General features: G+C 37.4%; 1 protein-coding gene across 1 annotated transcript in view; it reads left to right on the top strand.

The window, feature by feature from the left end:
- The window catches only part of Tex11 (testis expressed 11), a 277802-nt gene that overhangs the window by 154881 nt on the left and 102603 nt on the right, over positions 1-20318 (top strand). Inside the window, exon 17 of the mRNA XM_059251477.1 lies at positions 7510-7634. Coding sequence (XP_059107460.1) covers positions 7510-7634 — 125 coding nt within the window. The remainder of the gene's footprint in view (positions 1-7509; positions 7635-20318) is intronic.

Here is a 20318-nt window from a genome sequence, read left to right as displayed (position 1 = left end):
CAGTCAATATCCAGGAGCAGACCTACTATGAAAATGAGGAATAGTCAACTGTAAAACAGTCACCCCTTATGCATTTTAGAAAGTAAAGAGGTACCAGTAACACTGTGTGTGCTGATGTATAGTTACTGTGGATAAGACTGGACAGAAAAAGGAAAAACACTGTAAAACTAGTGATTGATATTGAAGTGATAGAGAGAAAGCAGAGGGTAATGAACATAAATAGATGGAAATTTCTGTGAAAAGAGGGAATTTGGTTAAAGGCAGACTGAAAGAGAGAAGCAAATATATTCAATCAAGCAATAGACCCTGCAAACCAGGACAGACTTTGTTCTTTGGAAGAGGAAAAGCAAATGAAAAGGATAAATTTTTGTTGTTGTTTTGTTTTGTTCTTTGTTTTTGTTTTGTTTGTTTAAGTGATATAGGGCAAGAACAGTGGGTTGAGATGGTCTGCTTATGTGACATTAAGTATTAAATGGAATAGATGTAGAAGGAGAAAGTGCTAGGTGAAGATACAGAGTACAAAAATTGACTCTTGATTATTGGATTCCACTTGGACTCTCTCCTTCACTGGCTCCTGGCATCCTGTCGCTCCACTGGAATTTCCTCTGCAATGTGTTGTGTCCTCTGAGTCTGTCTTTGGATGATGGGATTGCAAATGCCCTCCTGGTCCACAGGTAATATTTCACAGGCAGTCTCTGATGCTATTCAAGATTCCATTTGTAATTGCTGCCCCTGCCCCTGTGCAGCCCCTAATTGGCCAGTTTTGTCTTTCTAGTTTTTATGTCATTTATTTAAATTTTGATTTTCACTATGTACTTCTTTATGCTAAGATCAGTTTCATTTTCTGATTCCTTGAGGTATAATGCTAATTAGTTTATTTGACATTATTATTATTCCTCCTCCTCCCTATTTCTTCTCTCTACCCCTCTATCCCAGAGTCTCACTGTATAGACCAGGCTGACCTGGATCTTACTATATAATACAGACAGATCTTGAACTTGTAATCCTCTTCTCTGTCTTCAAGGTGCTAGGATTATAAGTGTGCACCCCTACACTTGATTTTTCTTTCTTGTTCTCACTCTTTTGTTCAGTTTTTTAATGTATATGTTTATTACTATAAGCTTCCCTCTTAGAATAGGTTTGATATGTTTGTGTCCATTTTAATTTCTCTCAAAATATTTCAAAATTTTCCCCTTAATTATATTTTAATATTTATCTTATATATTTTAATTAATTGATTAATTAATCAATTTTACATCCCTGCTGCAGTTTCCTCTCCCTCCTCTCTTCCCAGTCCCTCCCCCTACTTCTCCTCTGTTCCCACTCTTCCTTTCTTTTCAGGAAAGGGCAGGCCTCCCATGGATATCAACACCAACCCATGTATTAAGGCTGGGCAAGGTGACCCAGTATGAGAAGTAGGGTCCCAAAAGCCAGCAAAAGAGTCTGAGACAGCACCTGTTTCCATTGTTAGGAGTCCCACAAGAGGACCATGCTACACAACTGTAACATATATTCAGAGTGCCTAAGTGTCAGTCCCATGCAGGCTCCCTGGTTTTTAGTTCAGTCTCTGTGAGTCCCTGGCTGAGGGTTTTTTTTTTTTAATAACCTATCCATAAGCATGTTGTTTAATTTCTGTGTATTTGAATTTCCTTCCAAAATTCTTCCTCTTATTAATTTCTAGTTTCATACTACTATCATGGTTGGAAAATATATTTAACATGACTCCAGTCTTCTTAAATTTGTTGAGACACATTTTGTCCTGGAGAATTTTACATGTATACTTGAGACGAATGTATATTCTGTTCCTGTTAGATAAAATATTCTCTATATGTCTGTCAGATCCACTTGGTCTAAATAATAGTTTAAATCTAGTGTTTCCTTATTGTTTGTCTATCTAGATAATATGGACATTGTTGAAAGTAGAATATTGAAGGCCCCCACTAGTATTGTACTATAATCTGTATCCTTCTTTAGTTTTGTTATTTTTCTCATTATATATTTAGATATTCCAATGTTGGATAAATATGAATTTGTAATACTTTTCAATACATTTACATACTTTAGTACTGTAAAATGGTCTTTCGTCTCTTTTTATAATTTTTACTGAAAATTTATTTTGTCTTGTATAAATACAGATAATCTTGCTCTATTTTGTCATTTATGTGGAATGTCTTTTTCTACCTCATCACATTCGAACTGTGTCCTTAAAAGGCTTTCTTGAAAAGTGAGTGTCTTATAGATAGAATATTTTCTTGATTTTAATCCATTTACTTACTCTGTGTCTTTTGATTATAGAATTAATTCATTTACATTCAAGGCAATTATTGATATAGAAGGCCTGCCTTTGCCGCCCGAGTGGTGACGTCATCACCTGTCCCCAGGTGCCTTTCCACCGTCAGTGATGTGACATGTGCACCCCGGAAAAGTGCCGCCAGAGCACAGTTCACTCTCTTGCCTCTTGCTCCTCCCTTGCCTCTCTTCTTCCTCTTGTTTCTTCACTGTCTGTCTGTCTGTCTGTCTGTCTGCCTCTTTCATGTCCCCACTCCGACATGGCCTTTCACTCTTTCACTCTCCCTTTCTCCCTCCCCCAATAGACCTCTTGCACTAACTCTGTTGAGCATGGCATGTTTGCTTAGTGACATACCTTGACCAGACCCGCCGAAAGATACCCACTTTGCCTTTCTTTTTTCATCCCTACACAAGGACTTATTATTGCCATACCACTAATTCTTTTTGTTTTATAGATCTTTTGTTCCTTTCTACCTGTTGTCTTCCTTTGTAATCAGGTGATATTCTATAGTTATCTGCTTTGATTACTTTATATGCTGTGTAATGATTATAATTTGTTTTTGTGATTACCACAGGCTTAATTACAACATCTTATAGTAAATAGTCTGTTTTAAGCTGATAATTACTAATCATGCCATCTACCTGCCTCCCCATAGTTTATATTTCCAATACAACTTATATTTTTGTATTAAGTATTCTTTAAAATTATTATGGGTATCAGTTTAATAATTTAATTTGTAACCTTCATTCTAAAGCTATAAGTGAATTTGCACACTTATCAAGACTATTTTGGATTTAACTGTGTAGTTTCATGGTTGAGTTTTTGTCTTGCTAATAAATATACTTTTCCTCCAACTCTGTTACTGTTTGTTTATCTGGGAATTTTCATTTGCCCTTCATTTCCTTGCCAAGTATTCCTAGTTAGCAGTTTTTTTCCATCTGTACTTTGGATCTGTCTTCTCAATTTTTCATGGCCGGTGATGTTTCTGCCAAGAAACATTAGTGCTGCTAGACTATTGGCACACCCTTATCCATGCTGCTTCTTTTCAGCTGCTACTTTCAAGATCTCCTCTCAGTCTTTGGTTTTGTATTATTTGATAATGTCTCGGTTAAGTCTTGCTTGCATTAAATCTGCTTAGACAGTTTTTACATTCCTCTAAAATTTAGAGTCTAAGTAGTTACTTATATCTTTTCTGAAATTTATTGTTTTCTGTTTTTTTCTTTAAAATTTCTATCTCTTTGTATCTCAACTTCTTTTATTATTATAATTTGAGCATTTGTTCTCATGATGCTGTCCCATAAATTTCACATTTCTCTATTCCTTACCATTTTTCTTGTCTCTTCTTTGGCTATATATTGTTAAATTGACTTTTAATTCAATTTCTTTCTTCTACTTGATCAGACCTATCACTGATACTTTTTATTGCACTTTTAAACTCCAGAATCTCTGTTTGTATTTTTGTTTTGAGACATGTAGCTAGGTAACTGTAGCTGAACTGGAACTCAGTGTGTAGGGCAGGCTAGCCTGGAACTTGTGATCTTCCTGTCTCTGTATTCTGTGTGCTATGGATATAGGCATGCACCAATATGTATAGCTCTGCATTGTTTTGTTTCTGTTGTTTGCTTTTATATTTTCTTTTTTATCGTTTAATTAAAATTTTATTTTATGTGTATGCATGCCTGTTGCGTGCAGAAGCCAGAAAAGGGCATCAGGTCCCCTAGGACTGGAGTTACAGATGTTTGTGAGCTGTTATGTGGGAGCAGGGAATCAAGCTTGGGTCCTTTTGAAGAGCATCTAGGACTCTTAACCACTGAACCATTTCTCCAATCCCCTTTATGTCTTTTAAAAACGCATTTCTATCTATTTATTGATATTGAGAGGGGGAGAGAAGGGGAGGAGAGCAGAGCTGAGCAGAGGAGAGAATAAGACATAGCGTATGTGTGACAATCAGAAGAAAACTTGGAGTCAGTTCTCATCTTCAACCATGTGGGCTCCAGGAATCAAATTCAGGTCATCAGGCTTAGCAGTAAGCGCCTGTATCTGCTAAGCCATCTTACCAGCCCTGATTTGAATTATTAGGCAGTTTACAAGTTTACATTTCTTTCTTTTTTTTCCTAAAGATTTCATTGTTATCCAGGCTGGTTTCAAATTCCTATGGACATGTGATCCTCACACATTAGTATTCCGAATGCTAGGACTACAGGTCTGTGATTGCAGCTTGTTGTATAAATCTCCAGTTTCTTTAGAGATTCTTACAGCCACCTTATTTTATTATTAGAGGGGTATATTCTGTGATTGTGTTTGATCTTTGTGGCCTTGCATTGGTGTCTGCATATTTGAGGAAGGAGGGAATTACTGTGGTCATTGCAGACTAGCTTTGTTTACAAAGGCCTTTCATCGGTCAGTCCATTCAGAGGTTTTGAGCAGGATGTTTGGTGTGGTTCACAGGTAAGCTTGTTGTTTGTGTCCTTGGGCAGGCCTGAGTTAGGTCAGTGGAGTTTGTGTCTGGAAACATAAGTTTAGATCTGGAGGTAGATCTATTGAATGGACCTAATGATTGAGTCAGAGGTGATCTTGTAACCTGATCTTAGAGAGAGGTCCTGGATACTATATCTACTTGGGCTATCTGTATCTTGAAGTCTATACTAGCTGACTTTGCCTTGGGATGAACCATTAGCCTGAGCATCCAAGTACCAACCAGGTGCTTGCCTCTAGGGACCAACTCCCAGGAATGTCCTTTTTGTAGCCAGATTTCAGAATAGCCTTTTACAGCCCCAGTAACCTGGCCAGTCCTTAGGGATTGAATCTCAGGCCAGCATCCACCTATCTATGTTCCAGTTTCCTGGGACCCAAATACCAGGCCAATACCTGCATCCTTCATGTTCTAGGCTAGGCCACATGTCTAGAGGTAGCGTGGCATCATGCATAATCCCAGGATCCAGGGATAAAACTCAGATCATCAAGGTTGTGGGTGAGTGCCTTAACACATCTCACTAGCCCATTTTCGCATCTTATATTATGAAATTTTGTCTTTGGATCCATAAACAATTAGGTTTATTTCCTCATTGAATTGATTCATTTATTAGCTTGAAATATCTTATCCTAGGTAATTGTTCTTTGTCCTAAAATCTATTTGTCTATCATTAATATAGAGACTACTACTTTTGATTACATTTACTATAGTGTATTTTATCCTACATTTTAAACCAACTTTGTCTTTTATCCTTTATTCACAATAGCCAAAGTTTGTAATTAGCTTATGTGTTGTAAACAGATATATGCATAAAGAAAATATGATATTGTGGCTAAGATGTAGATCAGTTTGTAGAGTGTTTGACTAGCATGCATGATGCTTTGGGTTCGATCCCTAGCACCACATAAAATCAGGTATATTGACACATACCTCTAATCCCGCCACTGGGCAGGTGGAGACAGGAGGATCAGAAGTTCAAGGTCATTCTTGGCTACATAACAAATTCAAGTGCAGTTTTGCCTGCATGAGAGCCTGTCTTGGAAAAATAAAAAAGATGGCTGGTGAGGTGACTCAGTGAGTAAAGACACTTGCCTTGAAAGCCTGACAATCTGAATTTGATCCCAGAACCAACTCCACTAAGTATTCTTCTGAATTCCACACGTATGATATCACACTCAGACACCCATGTGGTGCATGCCATATACACAAACAAATATTAAAATATTTTAAAATGTAGCGTATATACACAATGACCTTTTATTCAGACATAGAGAACAATAAAACTTTGTCATTTGCTGGAAAGTGGATACAACTGAAGACCATCATATTAAGTGAAATGAGTCAAACTCAAGAAAGTTTGAAAGTCAGAAAAACAAATATTGCATGCTTTCTGTCATTGGTGGATCCTAATTTGTTATACATACATAAGACCATTAATATATATACACGTTGTAAGTGTAGATGGGAGACTAAGGGAATGAAGGAGACTAGTAGGAGGTAAAGGGGGGGAGGAGGGAAGGAGGAAAATAAGGGAGGAGAATATGACTCATGTATATACTGTACTGAATGAAATTTCTTTATGAAACCCAATACTATATAAACTGAGATATGCCAATAAAGACTTTTTAAAGGTTTCTTGTTGGTAGTATATATTTTATTTTAATCTAATCATCTTTGTCTTTCAGTTGGTTCATTTGGTTATTTATATGTAATATGATTGTTAATAATGTTAGACTTACTTATTTTATTTTATTTTCAAGTAGTAGGAAATTAACCCTGGGCCCCATACATGCTAGGCAAGCACTCTACCATTAAATTATATCCCCATCTTTCTTTTTACTTTTTATTCTGAGATATACTCTCACTAAATTACCCAGGCTGACTTTGAAATTATTTTGTGGCCTAGCTAGGCCTTGAATTTGTGATCCTCCAGCCTTAGCCTCCTGAGTACTGGGATTACAGACATGCACCACCACATTCAGCTTGATTGGATATAAATTTAGCATTAGATTGTTGATCTTCCATTTATGTCATCTATTCTGTTGCTGTTTTGTTTTTTACTTATTACTTTTGGATCAATTACATTTTGTGAATATAATTATCTCCTTTTTGGCTTATTATGTATGTTATCTGTCACTTAATGTCTATTATATACTTTTTTTTTTTTTTTTGGTTTTTCGAGACAGGGTTTCTCTGTGTAGCTTTGCGCCTTTCCTGGAACTCACTTGGTAGCCCAGGCTGGCCTCGAACTCACAGAGATCCGCCTGGCTCTGCCTCCCGAGTGCTGGGATTAAAGGCATGCGCCACCACCGCCCAGCTATTATATATATTTAATTTATAATTATCTACCTTTAAGACGTATAATGGGATATAAGAGACTTATTCAATTTTAATAGTGTTATACTGCAAATTGTGATGCTCCACAATGCCTACAATCCATCCATTAATAATGGAATTTAGGTTCTAGGTTCCATATTTTATTCTCACAAGTAATGCTAGATGAACATCTTGTATTTCTTTGCTTTTGAAGCTATATCCATAGATAAATCCACACAAGTGAAATTGCTCAGTTAGTCATTTTTCTAATATTAAAATCCTTCTTGATGGTTTATTAATGCATATTACTTAATACTTTTTGTATTTCTAAAGATATGAATATCTTAAGGTGATTCAAAATCCATTGTGATATAATTAACCATAAATTATGGTTGATGAAAATATCTCACATTATTATTGTTTGTTTCAGCTTTACAGGTAGTCGGTACTTTAGAGAAATTATTAACAGATGAAAAACTCGATTATGATGGTCTATTTGAAAGTGAAGTTTCACCTACCAAAATCCTAGGTTTGGCTATACAGTTTGCTCTACAGGTAATCCATATGTATCCACTACTATAATATACTCTTTTCCTTTTTGAAAAAGAATTCATAAAATCACCATCAGCTAGGCATAGAAGAGCCCTCCCTCCCTTTACTGTTTTGTCTCACATTTTCATACCAAGCTTCTTGTATAGTTGTCTTGTTTCTCGTCTTATTTCCCTTCTTTTGAGGCAACAGATTTGTGTTTAAAACAAACAAAAATAAACAAATCAAAACACCAATTTTAAAACCCCAGGATCACTGAGATGACTCAGTGGCACTTGTCACAAGCTTGGTGACTTGAGTTCAATCCCTTGAACACACATAATAGTGATGATGATGATGATGATGATGATGATAGTAATGATATTTTAAAAATAAAAGAAACTTCAGTTTTTGAAAATGCTGTTTCAGGGCAGAGAATGTAGCTCATGGCAGAGCATTTGCCTTGCATACACAAATCCCTGTGTTGTATCCCCAGCTCTATGAAAAGGTGGGGTGAGAGTATATCATACTATGCAAATAAATATGTATCTACTTTGAAATTTATATTTATCATTAATTTAAATGAAACAGTTTAAACATTTGTGGCCTTTCTTTCTTCCTTCCTTCCTTCCTTCCTTCCTTCCTTCCTTCCTTCCTTCCTTCCTTGGGTAGGGATGCTCTCACTATGCAGCTCTGGCTGTCCTGGAACTTACTATGTAGATCAGGCTTTGAACTCATAGAGATCTACCTGTCTCTGCCTCCCAAGTACTGGGATTAAAGACTTGTGCTACTGCTATGACTAACCTGTGTCTTTTATAACAAAAACCATAAATTTTAGTTTACTAATACATCCATTTTTATTAGCAAAAGTTTGGTCTTAATAAGATGCAGAATTAGAAAAGATGCAAGAGCAGCTCTCTAACTCTTGGTTTGAATGGAGTACTGGCCCTGCCATTTAATAAATGCCTAACTTTAAAAAAATCTTAATATCACCATTATCAAATAAAGATAGTGCTTCTAGGACTTTTGTAATAATTAACTAAGATGATTGAAATTGTGATTTATGAACTATGACTCTTTTTAGAAGATTAAAAAAAATTATTTTCTGTGTATGAGTGTTTTGTCTGAATGTATGTACATGTACTACCTGTGTGTGCCTGGTGCCCCAGGAACTGGAATTACAGATGGCTGAGAACTGTCATATGGGTGCTGAGAATTGAACCAGGGTCTTCTGTAAGAGCAGCTAGTACTCTTAACTGCTGAGCCATCTCTCTGGCCCCCTAAGCTATAACTCTTGATCTTACTTAAACTACTTTAGTTTCTGATTCTTTCTCTTAGATGAAAACCAAATTTGTGCTTAGAACTTAATTTCTATAATTCTCCTACTACTTGTGTGCTTTTTATGTCAAATGTAAATTTTTAAAATATTTATTCATTGTGTGTGTGTGTGTGTGTGTGTGTGTGTGTGTGTGTGTGTGTGCATGAGTTTATATGCACCGTTCAGGAGCCGGTAGAGGCCAGAAGATAGAGTCAGATCCCCTAGAACTGAAGTTATGGGCAAGCTGTGAGCCACCATGTGGATACTGGGAACTGAATTTGGGTCCACTGCAATAGCAGTGATTGCTCTAGCCATCAACTTATATCTTTTTTTCACTCTTCTCTCATACATTACATCCCAACCTCAATTTCCCTTCCCTCCACACCTCCCAGTTCCCCCCACCTCCCCTCCCCCAGATCCACTCCTCTTCCATTTACCTTCAGAAAAGAGCAGACATTTGAGGAATATTGACTGAACACAGCATAGCAAGCTACAATAATACAAGGCACAAACCCACACATCAGGGTTAGAGGAGATACCACAAAAATGGTCCCAAGAGCAGGCAAAAGAGTCAGAGACAGCACCCAGTCTTACTGTTAGGAGTCCCACAAGAACACCAAGCTATACAACCATAACATATATGCAGAGGACCTAGGACAGACCCATGCAGGCTCCCTGATTTTTCTTTTCCTCTCTCTTACTCTTTCTTTTCATCCCGTACAAATACATCCCATGTCAGTGTCAAATAATTTTTTTCCTTTAGAAATTCTGTTACCTTGCTCATCAGTATCCAAATCTATGGTCGAAATTGTGTTTAGTGACAACTTTGGGTGGTCTAGGATCTAGAAATAGACTCCTTAAGTTAGTTTGAATGGACAAAACATGCATTAACATTATCAGACAGTACATAGAACAAAAATCAAATAACTAATATGTAGCTGTAGTTTTTCTGGTCCTGCCTGGCCCACAGTCAGGACAAATCTCTCTCACTTGCCAGTCCCACAGCTGCTCAGACCCAACCAAGTAAACACACAGAGACTTATATTGCTTACATACTGTATTGCTGTGGCAGGCTTCTTGCTATCTAGTTCTTCTATCTTAAATTAACCCATTTCTATTCATCTATAAGTTGCCAGGTAGCTTGTGGCTTACTGGTATCTTAACATCTGCTTCTCATCATGGCGGCTGGCAGCATCTCTCCTCAGCCTTCCACTTCCCAGACTTCTCTCTCCTTGTCCCGCCTAAACTTCCTGCCTGGCTACTGGCCAATCAGTGTTTTATTTATTAACCAATCAGAGCAACACATTTAACATACAGAACATCCCACAGAACTGTTAAGACTCACTGAAATTCAAAGGAAGAAGGGAGGCACTGAGAACTGGAATTGAATTGGGAAATCTCTACAATAGAGTGAAAATTTAAGTTGAGCTTTGAAAAAAGAGTAGCATTTAGATATGTAAGAAAATATTTTAAAGGATGAGGTGATGTGAATAAAATATAAAAAAATAGTGTGATTGGCTTGATTGTGAGACAGTGTATTTGGTTAGAATGATAAAATATTTATTTCTTCACAATTCTTGCTCTTGTAACTAATATAGTGACTTGTATGTTAAAATGATGCTATAGAGGAAAAGTACAGGATAAAGTTGAATTAATGACTGTGGCCTGATTATATAATATTTATTTTCTAAACAACAAGAAAAGTTTGTTGGTAGTTTATATAAAAAGCAATACTTTGAAGCCAGGTGGGGTGTCATAGCCTGTAAACAGGATGATAAGGATTTTGAGGCCAACCTTTTACTACAGTGAAGACCTTATCTCAAAAGATAACAAACCCAAACAACAAACAGAATCACAAGCAGTGCTTTGGGAAAGGACTTCTGGCTGTTTCTTGGGGAGCTGAATAGGAAGAAATTAGAAGCAGAATGGAAGACAATGATAATCCAATCTTAGGATAACAGGCTAGACAAGGGATATTAAGATGGTAAAACACCACTTTCTCTTTTAAAATAAGCTGCCTTATCTATCAAACTGTATTAGTTTCACTTCCTGTTGCAGTGATAAAATACCTTGATAAAAGTGATTTAAGAAAGAAAGAATTTATTTGGCTTACAGTTCCAGGGGGCTTAAAGTCCATCATGCTGGGAAAGGAGTGGTGGTACGAGTATGAGGCCAGCCAGTCATATTGTATCAGTAGTCCAGAAATGATATAGTGTAAAATGTGGCTGGGCTATAAAACCTTAAGACTTGCCCCCAGTGACATGTTTCCTCTATCAAGGCTTCACCTTCTGGAGTTTCCAACCTTCCCATACAACACCATTGTCTTAGTTAGAGTTTCTGTTGATGTGAAGAGACACTATGACCATGATAACTCTTATAAAGGAATACATTTAATTGGGAGTGACTTACAGTATCAGAGGTTAAGTCCATTATCATCATGGTGAGAAGCATGGCAGTGTGCAGGCAGACATGGTGCTAAAGAACGACCTGAGAGTTCTACATCTTTTTTTTTTTTTTTTTTTTTTTTTTTTTTTTTTTTTTTTTTTTTGGTTTTTCGAGACAGGGTTTCTCTGTGTAGCTTTGCGCCTTTCCTGGGACTCACTTGGTAGCCCAGGCTGGCCTCGAACTCACAGAGATCCGCCTGGCTCTGCCTCCCGAGTGCTGGGATTAAAGGCGTGCGCCACCACCGCCCGGCCCGAGTTCTACATCTTGATCGGCAGGCAACAGGAAGTGAACTGTATGCCACACTGGGTGTAGCTTGAGCATATATGAGACCTCAAAGCCTGCCTCCACAGTGAGACACTTCCTCCAAAAAGGCCACATCTACTCCAACAAAGCCACATCTCCTAATAGTGCCACTCCCTATGGGCCAAACATTCAAACACCTGAGTATGTGGGCCATTTCTATTCAAACCACCACAACTACCAACTGGGAACTAAGTATTCAAATATATGACCCTATGGGAGATATTTTACATTCAAACCACAATACTAGCCATTCATAAAATTTACCCTCCATAGTGATTACGTACATATTCTAGTTTCTAAAACCCAAAGAACCCTGGAAGAGAACTTCCACAGATTCCTACTATGACCTCTCTACACATACCAGGTATCATACCATATATTTTATCTTCTCAACCATTGTTGTGGGTGAACTATCTACATTCCTTCCTAAAGCAAGTCTCTCAACTTAAACACTTGCTTCTGAAATCACCTGTTGTTGCCTTTGCATTCTCTTTTACTGAGTTATTCTCATAGTTTATAAATATACTCTTGTCTATTCAAATGAACAGAAACTTAAAACAAAAAACTGTCTTAACCATCTTCTTACCAACTACTATCTAGCTTATTTTAGTTCTTTGGTAACAAAACTCCTCTGAAATGTTGTCTATACTTATTATTCCTCCACATCTCCTGAACTTTCTCTTGTCAAGCTTTTGTCAGAAAGCCATATCAAAACTGCCTTTGTTAAGTCACTGGTGACCTCTGTCCTGTATATAGTCTTCATCATATTTTACCTATTAGCAGTAGCCAATACAGTTGACCATTCTTCTTTGAAACACAATTGGCTTCTAGTATTCATAGTTTTATTCTTACCTTATCAGTCACTCTCTTTTACTCTCATTTGATAGATTATCTTTTCATTTCTCTTAAACTTGCTTCACATGATGACATTAGGAGATATGTATAGGATATTTGATAAGACAGGATAAGGTATAAACTAATCATTCATGAAAGCAGGAAATGAATGACTAAGGAAGTGTCATGTGCTTACCAATAGGATTAAGACTCATTTGATGATGCTCAGAAATAAAACAAATAGTTGTGCTTTATACAGCTTCTGCCTTCTGCTGAAGGAATGAAAGGACAAAATTCAGTGCAAAGTTGGACTTAACTAGACTTTCAGTTTTGTAAAATGAATACAATGAATGAAAACTATCAGTAAAATTGAAGTAATTATACAATTCTAGAATTTTAAGTGGGTGTATCAGAAGACATTAAAGGAATGAGACGCAGTGAAAAGTTGGAAGCATAAATGGGTTGGAGGTTTTATTGCAGGATTGCTGGAGTCAAAGTAATAAAGGGAATGCATAGATAGGTAAGAGAGTGTGTTGCTTGAATTGCTAAATGGTATATATATATATATATATATATATATATATATATATATATATATATATATATATATATATAAGAAACGGAGCCTGATGCTGAAAGATCAGAGAAACAAAGGAACAAGCTACCTCTTACCTCTAGGACTCCTCAGTCTGAAAAGCTTTCCTCAGCTAAAAGACTTTAGTTCCTGTCTCCTCACGCCTTATATATCTTTCTCTGCCCACCCATATCATTTCCTGTCTCAACTTTCCTAGTGCTGTAACTCCCAAGTATTGGGATTAAAGGTGTGTTCCACCACTGCCTGGCTCTGTTTCTGTCCTAGACTGAGTCAGTCTCATGTAGTCCAGGGTGGCTTTGAACTCACAGAGATCTAGACAGATCTCTGCCTCTCGAGTGCTAGGATTAAAGGTGTGTGCCACCACTGCCTGGCTTCTATGTTTAATCTGGTGTCTTGTTCTGTTCTCTGATCTTCAGGCAAATTTTATTAGGGTAATGATAATAATAATATAAATAATAAATATAAAAATTATACTGTGTGAGAATATCCAGGTCCAAATAAATAAACACATGTTCTCTCTCATGCAGACCTTAGCTTAGAATTCTTTGACTGTATGTTTAAATTGAAGTGTTCATGGAGGTCAGGAAGCTAGAAAGAGGCCATTAGATGTGGAATGGAAAAAGAAACCTTAAGGAAGGAGGTTAGCAGAACATTTGTGATATGAAAGTGGAGGAGGGAAAAACTGGGGGTGGAAAGATTTAAATTGGGGTGGGTATCAGGAGATGGGGGAAAGAAGATGGTATGGGGAGGGTTAACCAAAATTAAGGATGTATGAGAAAGCACTGTGAAAACCTACCATTTTGTAAGCCAATTAAAAAGATTAGAGGCATCTTGCATGGATGGATAATGCTCCTTCCAGAAGCCAAAGGTTATTAAATGAAAACTCTGGTACCAGGTTTGGGATACCTTCCTATGAGCTGTTGGTAAAGGGGGCTACAGATGCCCCCAGAACAATACAGGCTAGTGCCAACATCCTTGTTTTCCCACCAGAACTATATCATAAGACCCTATTGCTAAAGACACCACACTTGGGTCCTAGAAATCAAGCAGATCTGAGCTGAAATTTTCCTCCATGTTGAGTAGCTTTCATAGGACTGAAATGTCCTATGCAAGCTGCTAGAGAAGTCATTAACAGTCCTATCCAGCTGTGGACTCTATGAACTATAATAATGACCTGCCTGGCAAGATACACTTACTGGTACAATAGTGGCATGACTATTATGGGGGTAAAAACTGCTTTCTGATTGGATTTGAGGCCCACTCCACAGATAGAAACTCATGTCTTGTATTATAAACCTGGTCAAGAGCCTGTGGCTGGGGAGGTCATAGGGCCTAGGAGAGAACCAACTACTGTTTTTGCTAAAGTGGATATGATATCAAACAACCTCCTTAATACTTACGTCTATATGCTTAGATTAATGTTGTTCTCAGCCTTTATCATAGGAGCTTCTTTTCACAGTGGGCATCAGTTAACACAGAAACTCAACTGGTCAAAGTGCAGAGAACAAGCAACTAGAGAATAATAGGTCCTAAGTGAGTCATCCCCTTCAAGATTCAGGGAACATTTCAGAAGAGGATGAAATAAATGTAAGAGCCAGAGTTTGGGGAGGGGTGCTACAAAACAGTGTGTTCTGGACACAGCACAGCTATTATATATATGAACTCTGTGGTTACCTGCACAAGATTAGACCTCTCACCATTTCATCATACTTGACAGAGAGGTTTGTGAGGCTCCCACCCCTCACTAAAGGACTGTGAGCAGTTAACATGTGCTGGATATGGGCAGTCATTTCTTCAGTGATAAAGCCATTGATACATTGCCCATGTTCCAGTAAAAACTGCACTCACACCCATGCTCATGCAGGCAACTACAGTTGAACTCAGTGGGTTAGGAAAAAAGGATACCGGAATTGGAGTGGGATCTTATTGGGAAGAAGAAAGTTTTCAGTGAGGAAGTGATGAGAGAAAGAGAGAGAGTAATGGTGGGTGAAAATGCCCAGAATGTAGAATACACATGTATGAAATTGTCAAACAATTTTCTTTTTTCCCATTTTTAATTATTATTGCTAAGAGATTTTTCTAGTCATTTTACATACCAACCACAGATTCCCCTGTCCTCCCGTCCTCCAGTCTCCCCCCCACCAACCCCCCCATTCCCACCTCCTCCAAGGCAAGGTCTCCCCTGGGGAGTCAGCCCAGCCTGGTACATTCAGCTGAGGCAGGTCCAGTCCCCTCCTCCCTGCACCAAGGCTGAGCAAAATGTCTCAGCATAGGCACTGGGCTCCAAAAAGCTGGCTCATGTACCAGGGACAGATCCCGATCCCACTGCCTGGGGGCCCCCTAAACAGTTCAAGCTAAACAACTGTCTCACCTATCCAGAGGGCCTAGTCCAGTACCATGGGGGCTCCTCAGCTATTGGTCCACAGTTCATGTGTTTCCACTAGGTCAAACAGTTTTCTTAAATGTCATATTTGAAAAGCTGAGGTGAAGAACAAGAGTAAGACAATAAGGCAACTGGGGCTTAAAACTTGAGGCACTTATTCTCAGGGTCTTACGGGTATAGGTTTGCTACTTGAAGTATTCTGAGAGTAAGTGAGTACCTTCTTAAATGGTGCACTCCAAGGTATTTCACTTGCTGACCCAAAGTTTACATCTTTCCATACATCCTAATAATAGATTCATATATATGTGTCATCTGCATTCTCACAAAATGTATTACCTACAAGGGCTGTTGACTCAGGTTCTCTATTATCTCAGCTAGGACTATAGAAACACATTTCTCCTCACAGTTTCCATGGTGTGAAATATCAAGAACTTAACAATTCATGGAAGGATTTTGTCACCAATTTTTCATTCATAAAATTCACTACCTCCTGATGAGTTGAGAGAAAACTCTGTTCAAGTTCTTAATTTAATATGGCTTTCAGAAATCTCTGCATTCTCTACCTAGACAAAAGGTGAAGTCTGTATCTGCTGCATGTTCTCCTTTTACTGTTTGCAACTGGTGGCACTATATTATTTCAACTGAATTTTGGGAACAATATTGGACACTGAGATAACATTGGAATTGTAACTTGTTTTGTCATAACACACAATTTACCCCGGCATACATTGTAGGATTCACCTTCTTTCTTTTTAATTTTATTTATCCATTTAATTTAATTTTTTACAGATATGCTTTGTATGGTAAACATATGACCCCACTTCCATGTTTCTTTTTCTCCCTTCCCTCTCTTATTTGCCTCATTTATTCCCCTTCATTTATTCTCCTTTATTCATGTCTAATGTCCTTTTTACACATATTTATGGTTTTATGTGACTAAAGAAAATCTAGGAACCACAAGTGAGAAAAAACATATTAATATTTGTCTTTCTGAGTCTGGCCAAACTCATTAAAATTATCTCTGGTTTCATCTCTTTCCTTGCAAATGACATAACTTCATTCTTCTTTATGTTGAAAAAAATTCCCTTGTGTACACACACACCCTTTCTTGTTCATTACTCTGTTGTTAGAGATTTAGTTTGATTCTGTCACTTAGCTATGAATAGTGCTGTAATAAACATTGACGCACAGTGTCTCTGTGATATGTTGACTTGGAGTCTTCCAGACAAATACCCATATTGTTGATCTATTTTTTATATCCATAGTAGCTGGATTATTTTACATTGACTTAATTCATCAACAGATTGTGCTGGCTGTGCTTTTCAAGTGATCCAGAATAGGACTACTTCTTCTAGTCCCTATTATTGCTACCCTCATCTCTACCACCTTCTTCCCTCACTTGTTTTTTTTTTTTCCAAGAGGCTCTTTAGTTTAACTCAGCTTTGGCTCTAGAGTGATCCTGTTAAATTATGGGAGTTATTGTTACTCTTCTGCCCACAGCTCTTTTATGATTTTTTCAGTCACAGGTTTACAAAAGCAGCCAAAGTTACCTACAGACCCCGTAACCTGACTTACGTTTTTCTTTAATAATAAAATAAAAGAGAAAACAAAAAACTAACACATCAGAATTGAACAAAACAAACAAACAGAAGGAAAAGAGCCCAAGAGAAGGTACAAGGATCAGAGACACACTCGTTCGCACACTCAAGAATCCCATAAAAACACTAAATTGGAAGCCATAGTATATACTTAGAGGAGCTGGTGCAGACCCATGCAGGCCCTGTGCATGCTGCCTCAGACTCTCTGAGTTCATATGTGCATCAGTCCTGTTGATTTAAAGGGCCTTGTTTTTTTTGGTGTCCTCCACTCCCTCTGGCTCCTACACTCTTTCTGCCTCCTCTTCTACAAGGTTCCCTGAGCCATGAAGGGAGGCATTTGATGGAGACATCCCTTTTAGGGCTGAGTGTTCCAAGGTTGTAGGGAGAAGTTTCTCTCCACCTGCCTATTCCCAAATACCTGGCAGGTGCTTCTTAAATAATTGACTGCGAGTCTTAATATTACTTATAAATGCTCAGCTGGTAGCTCAGGTTTATTACTAACTAGCTCTTACACTTAAATTAGCCCATAATTCTTATCTATGTTTAGCCATGTGGCTTGGTACTTTTTCGCAGGACGACATTCTCGTCTTGTTTCCTCTGTGTCTGGCTGGTGACCCTTTGACTCCTCCCTTCCTCTTCCCAGAATTCTCCTAGTCTAGTCGCCTTGCCTATACTTCCTGCCTAGCTACTGGCCAATCAGCATTTTATTAAACCAAATGACAAAGCTTTACAGTGCACAAGGTCTCACTTTCTGTATAGTATCTGGCTATGGATCTGTGTATTTGTTTCCATCTACTGTAGGAGGAAACTTCTCTGATGATGGCTGAACAAGGCACTGATTTATGAGTATAGCAGACTATCATTAGGAGTCTTTTTCTTGTTACTTTGATATGTATATAAAAGTAGTATTTGGGGCTGGAGAGATGGCTCAGAGGTTAAGAGCACTGACTGTTCTTCCAGAGGTCCTGAGTTCAATTCCCAGCAACCACATGGTGGCTCACAACCATCTGCAATGAGATCTGGTACCCTCTTCTATATACATAATAAATAAATAAATAAATAAATAAATAAATAAATAAATAAATAAATAAATAAATAAAACAAAAACTACATGAAGAAACCCTGTCTTGAAAAAAAATAAAATAAAAAACAAACAAACAAAAAAGTAGTATTTGATTTTCCCCTAGGTCCCTGGACTATCTAGTCTCAGATTCATGGTCTCCAAAGCAGTGTCAGATGTGGGTTACATTTTGTGGAGTGGGCCTTAAATCAAATCAGATAGTGGTTTGTTACTCCCACAAGCTTTGTACCACCATTTCTTTAGCCTATCTTACAGGTAGGACACCATTGTAGATCAAAAGTTTTGTGGCTGAGTTGGTGTTTACGTTTCTCTTTTGGTAGCCTGCAGAGTACCTTCCCATACCAAAGACACTAGAACATAGGAATGAAGGTTTTATGTAGGTTCCAGCTCAACCTCTCCATGCTCAATGAGTTGTGTAGGTGTTGTCTTCAGCAATGGGGCCTTGTCATCAGTTTGTGGAGAGCAACAAATAGTCCTGGCAACAGCCTGGATTGTTTAGGGATTCACATGGGACCCCTTTGGCAAACAACTCAATTGGATATAACCCAGTACCAGGACTTGAAGCTTCATTTGGTGACAAGAGATATCCAGTTGGGGCTCTGTCTCCCTCATTATTTGGTAATTTTATTTAGATGAACTTTTTTTTTTTTTTTTTTTTTTGGTTTTTTGAGACAGGGTTTCTCTGTGTAGCTTTGCGCCTTTCCTGGAACTTACTCTAGACCAGGCTGGCCTCAAACTCACAGAGATCCGCCTGCCTCTGCCTCCTGAGTGCTGGGATTAAAGGTGTGCGCCACCACCGCCCAGCTTAGATGAACTTCATATATGTATATATTTTAGGAAGCTTCTACTGTGTTATGTTTCCATACTACCCCTCAAATGGTCCTTAATTTCACCTTTTCTTAACATGTTTTATCAATCAAATAGAAGAGAACTCAATATAAAGAATATGAGGCACTTTAGGAAATGTTCTCTATCTCCAGGAGATGCATCCTTGAAATATGTATGGGTGTGATGTTGTGATATCTGGAAATTTCTTCAAAATAATGTAGGAGAAGTAGTAGTTTCAGATTTATAGTGGGATTAAGATGGATAAGATATTGAAGCTGGCTGGTAGGCATATGGGAGGTAAACATAACTTGTCTTTTAACATTGAGACATGTTTGAAATTATCAGCAATAAAATTGTTTTTTAAGGGTCAGAGGGTCAAAAAATTCAGAACTAAATTTTAATAGCTGCTGTATTGTAAAAGTCCTTTGATGGCTGGGAGTATTTGTATTTATCTTTGTCTCCATGGGACCTAGCTTAACATCAGGTACATAATTGCTACTCTGTATTGAAATGTCTGAATATCAGTGTTTTATAAGCTTTTTTGACTTCTGTAATTTTTGACTTCTGTAATTCATATAACTCTGGTATACTCTCAAACCTCACCTGTTAATTCTAACTTGGAAATGGGTAATGGAGAAGGATCTTGTGTGAATTGATAAATTTTAGAACATTAAAATATACTTCTATTGCTTTAAAATACATACAGTTATACAGAACATCCAGTGGTTTCTTTTTAGATACAGGTTAGCACTTAATATAATAAAAATTATACTAAAAAACCCTGTTCACCATAGCCTCAAAAAAAAAAACCAAATAAACCTTATCAGGCAAATAAAATATCTCTACAGTGGAAATTTTAAAACCCTGAAGAAGATACTAGAAAAATAGAAAGAACTACCATGTTCATTGATTGACAGAATTAATATTTTGAACATGGCTATAGTATCAAAGGGATCTACAAATTCAGTATAATCACCATCAAAATTCCAGTGACATTTTTCACAGAAATAGAAAAAGACATTCTAAATTTGACTTGTTGAAAAATTTCAGTACCTAATTCAATGATACACACCAAGAGAAATAAATTATTTCACTTTACTTCTGGCTTACCTTAGGCAATAGTGACTTAAATTCTCTAAGCTTTATTTTCCTCATTTATAAGAGTCTTAAAAAGCTGGACTGAACAATTTTTTCTCTGTTCTAAATTTCCTTTAGCTTTGGATTATAATACCTGCCTAAGCACTAACCATTTATGAGCTAGATTATTTAAAAGCAATTTTCTTTTAAATAATGTATCCCTGTTCATATGCTCATTCTTATTTGTGT

The sequence above is a fragment of the Peromyscus eremicus genome, chromosome X, assembly GCF_949786415.1.
Source record: "Peromyscus eremicus chromosome X, PerEre_H2_v1, whole genome shotgun sequence".
NCBI classification, from domain to species: Eukaryota; Metazoa; Chordata; class Mammalia; order Rodentia; family Cricetidae; genus Peromyscus; species Peromyscus eremicus.
This window is presented reverse-complemented; position numbering and strand designations above follow the sequence as displayed.